The sequence below is a fragment of the Rhinatrema bivittatum genome, chromosome 9 (genome assembly GCF_901001135.1).
Source record: "Rhinatrema bivittatum chromosome 9, aRhiBiv1.1, whole genome shotgun sequence".
In the NCBI taxonomy this organism is placed as follows: domain Eukaryota; kingdom Metazoa; phylum Chordata; class Amphibia; order Gymnophiona; family Rhinatrematidae; genus Rhinatrema; species Rhinatrema bivittatum.
Genome location: NC_042623.1, coordinates 126485663 through 126500562, shown reverse-complemented (window position 1 = coordinate 126500562; position 14900 = coordinate 126485663). Strand labels below are relative to the sequence as shown.

The window sequence follows — 14900 nt, the reverse complement described above, 5'->3', positions numbered from 1 at the left end:
ATCTGATGTAAATAAATTAATGTGGCCAACTTAACATGGCTGACAACTTTCTAATTTAACTACACCCCATGAAAAACCATTAATCTAACGTAGGAGCATCGAGACCCTAATGCGGCTCACGATGTTACCATGTTAAACTTAAAGGGCCCACCTAAAAAAAAAAAAAAAGTCAAAAATGCAACGCATTGTGTGGGGGTAAAACCTGATCCATCCTCCTCTCTCCAAGTAGTTCAAAGTAGTCCTCTCTCATAGTTCAAAGTGGTATAGTGAAATTGAAAGGTGGAAAGGATCAATGTGTGGAGAGAGACGAAGAAATGGCAGAAATATTAAATGAATACTTCAGTTCTGTGTTCACTAAAGAGGACCCTGGAGAAGGACCGACACTAGTTAACAAGAAACTGGAGGGGAATGGAGTAGATGTAACTCCATTCACAGTAGAAAATGTATGGGAAGAGCTGGTGAAACTGAAAGTGGACAAAGCCATGGGGCCTGATGAAGTTCATCCCAGAATACTGAGGGAGCTCAGAGATGTGCTGGCAGGTCCGCTGTGTGACCTATTCAATAGATCCCTAGAAACGGGAGTGGTGCCGAATGATTGGAGGAGAGCGGTGGTGGTCCCGCTTCACAAGAGTGGGAACAGAGAAGAGGCTGGTAACTACAGACCGGTTAGCCTCACTTCGGTGGTGGGAAAAGTAATGGAGTCACTGTTGAAAGAGAGAATAGTGAACTATCTACAGTCGGGAGAATTGCTGGACCAGAGGCAGCATGGATTCACCATTGGAAGATCCTGTCAGACAAATCTGATTGACTTTTTTGACTGGGTAACCAAGGAATTGGATCAAGGAAGAGCACTCGATGTCATCTACTTGGATTTCAGCAAAGCTTTTGACACTGTCCCGCACAGGAGACTGGTGAATAAAATGAAAAGCTTAGGAGTGAGTGCCGAGGTGGTGGCCTGGATTGCAAACTGGTTGACGGACAGAAGACAATGTGTGATGGTAAATGGAACTCTCTCTGAAGAGAGAGTGGTTTTAAGCGGTGTACCGCAGGGATCGGTGTTGGGACCGGTCCTTTTCAATATCTTTGTGAGCGACATTGCGGAAGGGATAGAAGGTAAGGTATGTCTTTTTGCGGATGACACTAAGATCTGCAACAGAGTGGACTCGCCGGAAGGAGTGGAGAGAATGAGACGGGATTTAAGGAAGATGGAAGAGTGGTCGAAGACATGGCAGCTGACATTCAATGCCAAGAAGTGCAAAGTCATGCATATGGGGAATGGAAATCCGAATGAACTGTATTTGATGGGGGGAGAAAGGCTGATGTGCACGGAGCAGGAGAGAGACCTTGGGGTGATGATGTCTAATGATCTGAAGTCGGCGAAACAATGTGACAAGGCGATAGCTAAAGCCAGAAGAATGCTGGGCTGCATAGAGAGAGGAATATCGAGTAAGAAAAGGGAAGTGATTATCCCCTTGTACAGGTCCTTGGTGAGACCTCACCTGGAGTATTGTGTTCAGTTCTGGAGACCGTATCTCCGAAGAGACAGAGACAAGATGGAGGCGGTCCAGAGAAGGGTGACCAAAAAGGTGGAAGGTCTTCATCAAATGACTTATGAGGAGAGATTGAAGAATCTAAATATGTACACCCTGGAGGAAAGGAGGAGCAGAGGTGATATGATACAGACTTTCAGATACTTGAAAGGTTTTAATGACCCAAAGACAACGACAAACCTTTTCCATAGGAAAAAAATCAGCAGAACCAGGGGTCACGATTTGAAGCTCCAGGGAGGAAGATTCAGAACCAATGTCAGGAAGTATTTCTTCACGGAGAGGGTGGTGGATGCCTGGAATGCCCTTCCAGAGGAAGTGGTGAAGACCAGAACTGTGAAGGACTTCAAAGGGGCGTGGGATAAACACTGTGGATCCATAAAATCAAGAGGCCGTCAATAAAGAGTGGGTGGCTAGCCAGAATGACGGCTACTGCCTGGAGACAATACCCTTATTCAATAAACATACACATGGTTACTGTGACTCCAACATCGCTCTAAGCTACAACAGCAAGAGGAAATGTGGAAAAAAGGATTTGCACTCACAAAGTGGGGAGTAGCTGGCTTGTTACGGCGGTTACTACCCCAAACCAAATAAGCCTGATACTTCACTTTCAATGCATATCCAGCATAGCTCTCTGCTTCAACGGCAGGGGAGAAGAAAAACTGATACTTCACGCATATCCAGCATAGCTCTCTGCTTCAACGGCAGGGGAGAAGAAAAACTGATACTTCACGCATATCCAGCATAGCTCTCTGCTTCAACGGCAGGGGAGAAGAAAAACTGATACTTCACGCATATCCAGCATAGCTCTCTGCTTCAACAGCAGGGGAGAAGAAAAAAGGATTCGCACTCACAAAGCGGGGAGTAGCTGGCTTGTTACGGCGGTTACTACCCCAAACCAAATAAGCCTGATACTTCACTTTCAATGCATATCCTGCTTCAACGGCAGGGGAGAAGAAAAACTGATACTTCACGCATATCCAGCATAGCTCTCTGCTTCAACGGCAGGGGAGAAGAAAAACTGATACTACAAGCATATCCAGCATAGCTCCCTGCTTCAACAGCAGGGGAGAAGAAAAACAACCAATAAGGGCTGAACAACACAGTCTGGGTAAAACAAATAAGCATGGGTGTAGCTTGCTTATTGCGGCGGTTACTTCCCCTACTACCCATAACTAATCAAGCTTGATATTTCACTTGGTTGCAGCTCCATCACTGCTCTCTACATTAATGGTGGGGGTGGAAGGGAAATAGAACCAAAGAGCTAAGAGAAACAGATAAGTATGAGAAAAAAATGTGAAGCTTGCTGGGCAGACTGGATGGGCCGTTTGGTCTTCTTCTGCCGTCATTTCTATGTTTCTATGTTTCTATGTATACCACTTGAGGTGGCCCTGACAACCTAAGTGTAAAAAAAAAATAAGCTAGTGGTCATGCAACTTTGATGGGGACCCCCAACCCAATCAAGTTGGCCAAAGATACCCCCAGCCCTCTTTCAAACAAAAAAGACAGTGATTCCTCCCAATCCCAAAAATTAAAAAGATATTGTTGGTCTGTAATCCCCCCTCCCTTTCCCCCAGACCCACCAAGTCCAAGAAAATCGTTGATCTGTAGTGGGGGTTAAAGTTATCCGGCTATATGTAGCCGGATAACTTTAAACAAGTATTTTCAGTGAGATATTTATCCCGCTGTATATACTGGGCAAGTTATCCAGCTAACTTTAACTGGATAATTTTATCCACTAAACAACCTACTGAATATTGGCATCTTGGTTATTTAGTCTTCAGAGATATCCAAGTAAGAAGCACACCTTTAAAAGAAAAAAAAAGGCCCTAAGTTGTGCGCCCCCTGGCCTGATGCCCACCCCCTACCACCTGTCTCAATGCCCCTCCCCCACTCATTCACAAAAAATGGGCCCCAATTTTTAAAAGCACACGAAAGTGCAAGAAGTTTGAGCACTGCTGGCCCGGGACTCTAGCCCCCCCCCCCTGCTAAAAATATTAACTTTATCCCTTCTGCCCCCCCTCCCCAAACATCCACTCACCCCCACCCAGGCATCCTCCCACCCACCTGGTTACCTTAAAAATCATCCTTTTGATTTTCCAGATTCACTGTGCTAAGCAATCCCTGGCGAATGCTTCCAACGTTACTTAGGTAATAACACTGGAAGAGTACTTCAACACACTACACAATACTCTTCTAGCGTTATCTAAGTAATGCTGGAAGCATATGCTGGGATTAGGTCAATTGGTCCCAGATTACAAAAGGGTCTACTTGTCAAATTATGGACAGACAAATTCTTGTCAATCACCACATCTAAATTCCTTACTTAATCACTGACACAGTTCAGTCTGATAAGTTAAACTGAAATATTCTAGTTTTTGTGCATCATCATCACTGTTTGTTTAAATCACACTTGTCCCGCACAGGAGTTCAAAGCATATTACAGCAGGCTTGGGTATTATGGTAAATATGGGTAGATAAATAATTTTGTCCTTATGGGTTTCAGGAGGTCTGATCTTTTTATTCTGTTGGCTTGGACAAAGATGGGAGAGGCAATTTATAAGGCTTTGTTAACACAATGGATCAAACAGGTTATCACAGCAGCTTATATGGAGAGAGCACTGCTGTTTCCTAAGGATTAGGGCTCCTTCAATGAAAGTGTATGCAGCAGTATGGGCTAAGCTTTGTTTGATTTCACTACTAGAGATTTGCAAAGCAGCAACCTAATCTTAGGTACATTCTTTTGCAACTGATTCCACAGCTTGATTGTGTGTTGAATGAAAAAGTTCCTTCACTATTTGTTTTAAATCTACTTGTTAGTTTCGTGGGTATTCCTATGTTTTAATATTTATTTAACCATTCCACCCCACTCATGATTTTATAAACTTCTATCATATCTCTTCTCAATTGTCTCTCTTCCAAGCTGAGGGGCCCTAACCTCTGTAGTTTCTTTGAATAGGGGAGAATTTCCACCCTGTTTATCATTTTTGTTGCCCTTTTCTGTACCTTTTCTAGTTCTGTCTTTTTTGAGATGTTGCGACCAGAACTACATAAGAACATAAGAAATTGCTATGCTGGGTCAGACCAAGGGACCATCAAGCCCAGCATCCTGTTTCCAACAGAGGCCAAACCAGGCCACAAGAACCTGGCAATTACCCAAACACTAAGAAGATCCCATGCCACTGATGCAATTAATAGCAGTGGCTATTCCCTAAGTAAATTTGATTAATAGCCGTTAATGGACTTCTCCTCCAAGAACTTATCCAAACCTTTTTTGAACCCAGCTACACTAACTGCACTAACCACATCCTCTGGCAACAAATTCCAGAGCTTTATTGTGCATTGAGTGAAAAAGAATTTTCTCCGATTAGTCTTAAATGTGTTACTTGCTAACTTCATGGAATGCCCCCTAGTCCTTCTATTATTCGAAAGTGTAAAGAACGAGTAGATGTGAATCGGTTAAAGACCTCTCATGATCTTAAAGACCTCTATCATATCCCCCCCTCGGCCGTCTCTTCTCCAAGCTGAACAGCCCTAACCTCTTCAGCCTTTCCTCACAGGGGAGCTGTTCCATCCCCTTTATTTGGGGTACTTGCTAGGTTCTTATGGCCTGGATTGGCCACTGTTGGAAACAGGATGCTGGGCTTGATGGACCCTTGGTCTGACCCAGTATGGCATGTTCTTATGTTCTTATTATTTTGGTTGCTCTTCTCTGTACCTTCTCCATCGCAACTATATCTTTTTTGAGATGCGGCGACCAGAATTGTACACAGTATTCCAGGTGCGGTCTCACCATGGAGCGATATAGAGGCATTATGACATTTTCCGTTTTATTAACCATTCCCTTCCTAATTATTCCTAACATTCTGTTTGCTTTTTTGACTGCTGCAGCACACTGAGCCAACAATTTTAAAGTATTATCCACTATGATGCCTAGATCTTTTTCCTGGGCAGTAGCTCTTAATATGGAACCTAACAACGTGTAACTACAGCAAGGGTTAATTTTCCCTATATGCACACCTTGCACTTGTCCACATTAAATTTCATCAGCCATTTGGATGCCCAATCTTCCAGTCTTACAAGGTCCTCCTGTAATTTATCACAATTCGCTTGTGATTTAACTACTCTGAATAATTTTGTATCATCTGCAAATTTGATAACCTTACTCATCGTATTCCTTTCCAGATCATTTATATATATATATATATATATATATATATATATATATATATATATATATATATATTGAAAAGCACCGGTCCAAGTACAGATCCCTGAGGCACTCCACTGTTTACCCTTTTCCACTGAGAAAATAGACCATTTAATCCTACTTTGTTTCCTGTCTTTTAACCAGTTTGTAATCCACGAAAGGACATCGTCTCCTATCCCATGACTTTTTTCTTAGAAGCCTCTCATGAGGGACTTTGTCAAACGCCTTCTGAAAATTCCATATACACTACATCTACCGGTTCACCTTTATCCACATGTTTATTAACCCCTTCAAAAAAAAATGAAGCAGATTTGTTAGGCAAGACTTCCCTTGGGTAAATCAATGTTGACTGTGTTCCATTAAACCATGTCTTTCTATATGCTCTATGATTTTGATCTTTAGAATAGTTTCCACTATTTTTCCCGGCACTGAAGTCAGGCTCACTGGTCTATAGTTACCTGGATCACCCCTGGAGCCTTTTTTAAATATTGGGGTTACATTGGCAACCCTCCAGTCTTCAGGTACAATGGATGATTTTAATGATAGGTTACAAATTTTAACTAATAGATCAGAAATTTCATTTTTGAGTTCCTTCAGTACCCTAGGATGCATACCATCTGGTCCAGGTGATTTGCTACTCTTTAGTTTGTCAATCTGGCCTACCACATCTTCCAGGTTCACAGTGATTTTGTTCAGTTCGTCTGACTCATCACCTCTGAAAACCATCTCCGGAACTGGTATCTCCCCAACATCCTTATTAGTAAACACAGAAGCAAAGAATTAATTTAGTCTTTCTGCAATGGCCTTATCTTCCCTAAGAGCCCCTTTAACCCCTCTGTCATCTAATGGTCCAACCGACTCCCTCACAGGTTTTTTGCTTTGGATATATTTTTAAAAGTTTTTATTATAAGTTTTTGCCTCTATGGCCAACTTCAATTCAAATTCTCTCTTTGCCTGTCTTATCAATGTTTAACACTTAACTTGACAATGCTTATGTTTTATCCTATTTTCTTCAGATGGATCCTTCTTCCAATTTTTGAAGGATGTTTTCTTGGCTAAAATAGCCTCTTTCACCTCACCTTTTAACCATGACTGTAATCGTTTTGCCTTCCTTCCACCTTTCTTAATGTGTGGAATACATATGGACTGCGCCTCTAGGATTGTATTTTTAAACAATGTCCATGCCTGTTGAACACTTTTAACCTTTGTAGCTGCACCTTTCAGTTTTTTTCTAACTATTTTCCTCATTTTATCAAAGTTTAGTGTTAGAGCTGCAGATTTACTTATTGTCCCCCTTCCAGTTATTAGTTTAAATTTGATCATGTTATGATCACTGTTGTCAAGTGGTCCCACCACCATTACCTCTCTTACCAAATCCTGTGTTCCACTAAGAATTAAATCTAAAATAGCTCCCTCTCTTGTTGGTTCCTGAACCAGTTGCTCCATGAAGCAGTCAATTATTACATCCAGGAACTTTATGTCTCTAGCAAGTCCTGATGTTACATTTACCCAGTCAATATTTGGGTAATTGAAATCTCAGACAAACACTTTGTAAGCAAAAATTATTTTAACCTTCTATGTGCCAAATTTCATTTAGTTTGTGTAAAGGACCATCATAACACCCGCAGTTTGCAAGCAAGTTAGCCTGTGTTTCTAACCGCTATGGGTCATGTTTAATCATCGGTCCCAATCTATCAAAAGTCTTTTTTTTATTGGTGAATCTATTTTTGGTTTTTTTGTAATTTTTCTAAAATAGAGGCAATGTGATATTTTCAGTGTTATTCTCTATTCCTTTTCATGTCATTCTTAACATTCTATTTGCTTTTTTGAAACTGCATACTGAGCTGAGTATTTCAATATTTTGTCTACAAGGAATCTAAAGCTCTTTTCCTGGTTGATGACTCCTAATGCAGAACCCAACATATAGTGCACCTGTAGTTTGAATTATTTTTCCCTATGTGTGTCACTTTGTACTTTTCCATGTTAAATTTTATCTGCTATTCAGATGCCCACTCACCTAACCTTGCGAGGTCCTTTCCCCACAGTCTGCTGTTTTAACAACTTTGAATAATTTAATGTCCTGTGCAAATTCAGTCATCTCTTTCATTCTGCCTTTTTCCGGATGATTTATGAGTGTTAAACAGCATGTCCCCAGTATAGATTCCTCTGAATACTCCACTAATGACCTTTTCTATTGGATAAGGTCAATAGTGGAGTGAGATGATCATTTGCCGATGATACCAAATTATTCAAAGATGTTAAATCAAAAGAGAATTGTGAGAAATTGCAAGGGGACCTTGCAAAACTGGGAGACTGGGCATGCAAATGGAAAATTAAATTTAATGAGATTTTTTTTTTAACTGCTCAGAATTGGTACCATCAAAGAAAGCTCCCAGTGTAGATATTTTCCAACATCCTCCTCAATAAAAGACCAAGGCAAAGAATTCAGTGTTTATGCGATTTCCTTGAGCACCCCTTTCACCCTTTGGTTATGTAGCAACTTGCCAGCACATACTATTTTCTTCATTTGAGTCTGCTTTAACTTTCTCTTTCATTCAGCATTAAACCATGTTGGCAATTGTTTGTCTTCCTTTGATCTTATTAAACACATGGGATACAGTTTATTTGGGCTTCCAAGATGGTATTTTTTCACAATATCTATATGCCTCATTCAAACGTTTAAGCTTCACAACCATTCCTTTTCCTTTTTGTCTAACTACTTTCTTCATTCTATCATAGTCTCACTTTTTAAAGTTATATGCCATTACAGTAGTTTTACTTGTCATCCCTTAAGTGATTATGAAATTTGAATTATGATCACTATTGTAAGCAGCCCCACTATTGTAACCCCTTGCACCAAGTCCTGCATTCCATTGAGGACTAGATCTAAAGTAATTGCCTCTTGTTTCTAGGACCAGCTACTTACTCCTTGAAGCAATCATTTATGGCATCTAGAAACTTAACCACACTAGCATGTTGTGATGAGACAATGACCCAATCAATGCTGGGTAATTAAAATCTCCCATTATTCTATTGCTAAATTTGCTTTCTAATTTCAGATGGACAGTAGTGTACGCCCCCTAATATACTCTTACTGCTATACTCTTTCTATTCATAAGGATTCCACAGTGCATTTTGTTGCCTGTAGGATTTTTATCCTTTGCATATGTGCCACCTCTTCACTAATTTGATCTGCCTGTCATGCCAATATATGGTATCAGCATCCCATTGGTTATTCCCTTTCCACCACGTTTCTGAGATGCTGATTATGTCTATATTCTTGTATAATGCCATAAATTTTAAGTCTCCAGTCCTGTTGTTCAGATTTCTGTTTTATTTGTGTTCACAACCTGCTTATTAGTGTAAGATACAGTCAGTTTAGAGTCATTCTCCAAGGACAAGCAGGATGGTAGTCCTTACACATGGGTGACATCATCGGAGGGAGCCCCGGTCCGGAACTTTGATCTCAGATTCTAGAACTTTCAAACATGCCATACTGAGCATTTGCAGCTGTAGTCATCACCCTGCTCCCCTAGGCAGTGTCCCTCAGTCTCTCTTTTTTTTTTTTTTTTTTCCACGGAGCCGTGTGTGTCACGGTATTCAGCTTTGCTCGCTCCTCACAGTTTAAGGGTTTTTTTTCTAGAGCTGCAGCTGTTTTTCTTTCCTTTCCCTTATGATAGATATTTTTTTTATTGCCTTTTTCCTCCTCTTTCCACTGTCTGCCAGGCACATGGCGGGCCTTATTCGCTGTGCAGTCTGACGGTCTATTACTGCACCTGCAGTTTAGTATCTGTGTAGGGATAGGACTTTCTAACCTCCTAGTTTTAAAGGCTCCCATCTTCCCTGTTAGACTCGACTTCTAAAACCCCGCTGACTAGCCCTGATTTTTCTGTTTTTTGACTTACACGCCAGCAATAGCAAAAGTAAAGTTACGCAGTGGGGACCCCTGAGCGCGCTTGTGCCCTCCCCCTTTTTAACTTTATTTGTGCGTGTACACTGGCGCTTCTTAAAATCCGCGCAGTGCGCACTGGCCAGAAACACACATATCTACTGGCTTTGGTTGGCATAGGGCTTTTAAAATCCACCAGTATGAGTATTGTGGACTTGCTGTTAAAATGCTGAGAGGCTCATCTCCTCTTCCTAGGGATAATCACCTGGAAAATATTAAGTACAAATTCTGAAATTGTCAAGCTTTCCTAATATTGCATTAGCATCATTTATTGCTACTAATGAATTTTATGAAACAGTGTTTAAGGCATGGAAAATTTTCCACAAAAAAAATGAAGCATTGGGAAAACTTCGGGGAAAACTCTGAAAATTTAAATATAAAATAATCATTCTACACTTCAGCTAATTTATACCTCAGTCATGCATGCTATTAGAATAGTAAAGAGTAAATATATCAGATGATACATTGTGCTTTACTGGGTTAGCTTATTTTATCTGCAAACAAGAAATTTGTATGTGCTTTATAAATAGTTAATGTCTAGCGGGAGATGCCATTTACTATGCAAGTATGAGAGAAAAGTTTGGATGCCAGATCCATTACTCTTGCTGTGTTTGTCTCGCTTTTTTATAACACTTATTCTTCATTAAATTTCAGCGTAATCAATGCAGTCAACACACTTGATTTGGAAAAGTTAACAGAGCATAAAAAAAACTCTATTACCTAATAATTGGAAAAATATATAGTCAAGTCCACAGTCTGGGGGATTCAATCCAAACAAAGAAATTAACTTTTTTTTTTTTTTTTTTACAAGGAATCAAAAAAGACACGAGTTGCAACTCTGATTCCAGACAATTCAATTAAGCAGGTCTAATTCCACAGTGCTGATGATAGAGGACTCGGTGAAAAGTGATCTTAATTCCTCCTTGGTACTCAAAAAAGGTCATAAGCTAGGATGGCTCATAAAAAATATATCTAACTGAATGATATTTAATTATATATTTGCAAGGCTATTTGGTGTAAAATAGACCCCAATGCAAAACAACCGAATATAGTAACAAAAACTGTCTTCTCCTTCTCTGTATATTTTCACTTTACAATTTAAAAAGGAAATTCTCTAATTTAAAAAAAGATTTGAATCAGCCAGTCTTTCTGAATCCAGTGCTAGACAAACCAATTATTTTGACGTAGAAGGGGACTGTTGCTCAGAATCAGATTTTCTCAAAAATCCAGTTAAATCCAATGTATCCATCTCTTGAGAGGAAACTTTGTCCCTTGTTCTCTTTGTTGTTGTATTGAGGCCAATACACCCTAAAACCTGGAGGAATATTTTCAATAAGATTTTTAAAACTTGTCAAATAAACATATCTATTGGGCAGGACTTGAGGAAGTTGGCTTAAATTGATAAAAATCAAATTACAGCATCTTAATGTATTCTCCAACATTTCCATTTTATTAGGCATCTTGAATTCCCTTAACTTCCAAATAGACTTACACATTTATCCATTTTTCCTTTAACAATATTTGTTTCATGATTTTTAACTGGATTCTGCATTTCTTTCATAAGCAAAAACATATTCTGTATTTATCCAGACAGATTTCCCAATATTGGCAGATGCTTCCCAAATAGTTTCAAAATTAAATTGCTTAGGGCATTGCAAGGAAATTGCTAAGAAAACAGTTTGTAAACCTTGAAGGGATTTATTCTCTAGAGTTAGTACAGAAATTAGCTGGTCCCTCTCCACCTCAGTCTCTTGGTCTTCATAGCACTTTTTATCCTAAGTCCAAAGTCTCACCAGCTGGTCACCAATCTCCTTCAGAGCAACTAGCCCCGAGACAACCCCGGCCTCCTTTCGTCCACTTGTTCCTGAGATGACCTAATCTAACGGCATCTGGGCTGGGAGCCAGAGTCAGATGACACTAAACATGGCTATGCTGGAGTGATCCGTAACTCCTGGAACAACGATGACTCAGTGCCAAAACTATCAAAGGACCCAGCTGTCCCCACTAGAGACTCAAATGTTACACCACCGGAGATCTACATGGTCTGTACACTCAGCTAGCGAAACGATTCATTATCTGAGTGGCCGATTCAGCAGGGAGAAATTTCTCATCTTTCCCTTGCGTTTTAACCATTGAATAAGGTAGCTAAACCAACAGAGGAAAATATTTAATATCAGGAAATCAGAGGAAATCAAATACATGCAGTGTGCATGTCTCAAGTCTCCGCTATATTGAATCCCCCTGTCTTGTATTTTTCTTGTTCAAGTTTGTACAAGAAAATACAGTAAAGGTCATCTCCAGAAAGATATTAACTCTTGCATATGTAAACGTATTGGGTGTAAATTGATTAAATGTTTTAGGTCTAATTTGCCCATGTTTGCTTAATAACGTAATAGAACATTTTCTTCTGCTAAACTTACCCATTTTAACAAAGTTGTTTCCCTTTCTCTCATAACAGGAGTTTTGTCAAACACTTCAGCAGCCTGATTCTAAAGTTTTTAGAAATTATCTAAAGGTAAGTTTTTGATTTTTGGGGTTTTTTCTTTATGAATTTGAAATACTTGTGTAACCACTCCTTTTTTGAGTGTCCTCTCACTCAGATATATTCTGTAGCTATTATGCTCTCTTTGTTTAATTCCAAGGGGTTCTCTCTCATTTTTGTTTTACCTTCTTGTTCCATTAGCAATTTTGCCAGGCAGCACAAGAACTCTGTTGGCCCAGAGCTAGAGGAGAAACATCACCACGATACACCCCCAGCATCAATGGCTGGTCAGTAAGGGTCACCACTATATCAGCAGTCATCCTCTTTCTTCCTCCTGGGCATTCGCTGGGTAACCAAGACTTGGGGAACACTTATACTCCTTAGCTGTTTGCACGGCTCCTAAAGTCTCCCCACATTGGAGCAAGCTGGGTCACTATTGGCTAGTTCGGGGAGTGTCCAGACATGTTCAAGTTCAGGCCAACAGGAGACGTATGCAAAAGTAGATTATGCGGTACACAGCTCACTCTATCCCCTGTGTCCTCTTCCTTGGCACCAGTCTTGACCATCCATAGCAACAGCCCATTATGCTCAAGCTAAACCAGCCCCACCAGATGGGAAAGGATCTAGACCTGGATCCCCCTACATCAAAGCAAAATGCAATGTTGAATCTTTATGGATAGAAATTCCAGTGAAAAGGGGAACAAAATAGCAATAGGGGGGTATCTTACCATCCACCTGGCCAGAACGAACAGACAGATAATGAATTGCTGTTTTTGAGTTGCTTTGGCCAGATCTGGCATCTGTTGTGCGATATATAAGAAACAACAAATAAAATAATAATTAGTAATTTCAATTACCCCACTATTGACTGTGTGAATGTCACATCAGGACATGCTAGAGAAGTAAAGTTTGTAGATTAAATAAATGACTGCTTCATGGAGCAGTTGTACAAAAAACAACAAGAGGGGAAACTATTTTAGAACTATTCCTTAGTGGAACACATGTTTTGCTGCAAGAGGTAACTCTGGTGGAGGAACTTGGCAATAGTGATCACAACATGATCGGGTTTGAGTTAATAACTGGAGAGAGAACACTAAAAAAAAATCTACTGTGACAGCATTTAACTTTCAAAAAGGTGACTATAAAAAAAATGGAGAAAATAGGAAAAAAACTGAAAGGAGCTGTAAAGATTAAGAATTTATATCAGTTATGGACTTTGTTTAAAAATACCATCTTGGAAGCTGAAGCCAGAGGTATTCCACACATTAGAAAAGGTGGAAGGAAGGCTAAATGACTACCGGCATGGTTAAAAGGAGAGGAGAGAGAGGCTATAATAGCTTAAAAAAAAAAAACTTTCAAGAATTGGAAAAGGGATCCGAATGATGACAACAAGAAACAGCATAAGCACTGGCAAGTTAGATGCAGAGCAAATGTATAATGAAAGCAAAAATAAGATTTAAAAAGAACCTTGCCGTGGAAGCAAAAACTCATAATAAAAACTTTTTGAGGTATATTTGAAGTAAAAGCCTGTGAGGGGAGTCAGTCGGACCATTAGATGATCAAGGAGTAAAAGGGGTACTTAGGGATGACAAGGCCATAGCAGAGAAACTAAATGAATTCTTTTCTTCAGTGTTCACTGAGAAAGATGTAAGGCAGATACCCATGCCAGAAGTGATATTAAAGGTGATTCAGAGGAATTGAAAAAAATGAGCGAACCTGGAAGATGTACTAGGGCAAATTGACAAATTGAAGAGTAGCAAATCACTTGGTATACATCCCAGAGTGCAGAAAAATGAAATTACAGAACTGTTTTTGATAATTTGTAAACTATCAGTAAAAGTGTCTATGGTACCCGAAGACTGGCGTGTTGCCAAGGTAACAGCAGTTTTTTTTAAAGAGATCCAGGGGTGGTCCAAGAAACTACAGACCAGTGAATCTGACATCTATGCCAGGCAAAATGGTAGAAATCATCATAAAGAACTAAATTACTGAGCATAATAGATAAGCATAGTTTAATGAGACGAAAAAAACATGGATTTAGCTAAGGCAAGACTTGCCTTACCAGTCTGTTAAAAACATTTTTGAGGGTGTAAATAAGCATGTGGATGAAGGTGAGCCAGTTGATATAGTGCATCTGAATTTCTAGAAAGCATTTGACAAAGTTCCTCATGAGAGACTTCTTAGGAAATTAAAAAGTCATGGATAAGGGCAGTGTCCTGTTGTGGATTGGGAACTGGTTAAAAGACAGAAAACAGAGAGTAGAGCTAAATGGTAAATTTTCTAAATGGAGAAGGGTGACTAGAAGAGGATCTTTTCTGGGACCCCACTGCCTTTTAACATATTTATAAATGACCTGGACCTGGAAATGGGAATAACGAGTGAAGTGATCAGATTTGTCGATGATACAAAATTGTCAAAGTTTTAAAATCACAAGCGAATTGTGAGAAATTGCAAGAGGACCTTGCAAAACTGGGAGACTGGGCATGCAAATGGAAAATGAAATTTAATGTGGACAAGTGCAAAGTGATGCACTAAGGAGAGAATAACCCAAATTATAGCTATAGAATGCAAAGTTCCACGTTAGGAGTCACCATTTAGGAAAAGAATTTAGGCAGCGTCTTTGATTTCATATTAAAATCCTCAGCTCAATGTGCAGCAGCAGTCAAGAAAGCACATAGAATGCTAGGCATTATTAGGAAAGGAATGGAG

General features: G+C 39.8%; 1 protein-coding gene across 5 annotated transcripts in view; it reads left to right on the top strand.

Moving 5' to 3' along the window:
• The window catches only part of XPOT (exportin for tRNA), a 296178-nt gene that overhangs the window by 243882 nt on the left and 37396 nt on the right, over window positions 1–14900 (top strand). For all 5 annotated transcript variants that reach the window (XM_029615696.1, XM_029615695.1, XM_029615692.1 and 2 more), the window contains one exon: window positions 12168–12224. In XM_029615696.1, coding sequence (XP_029471556.1) covers window positions 12168–12224 — 57 coding nt within the window. The remainder of the gene's footprint in view (window positions 1–12167; window positions 12225–14900) is intronic.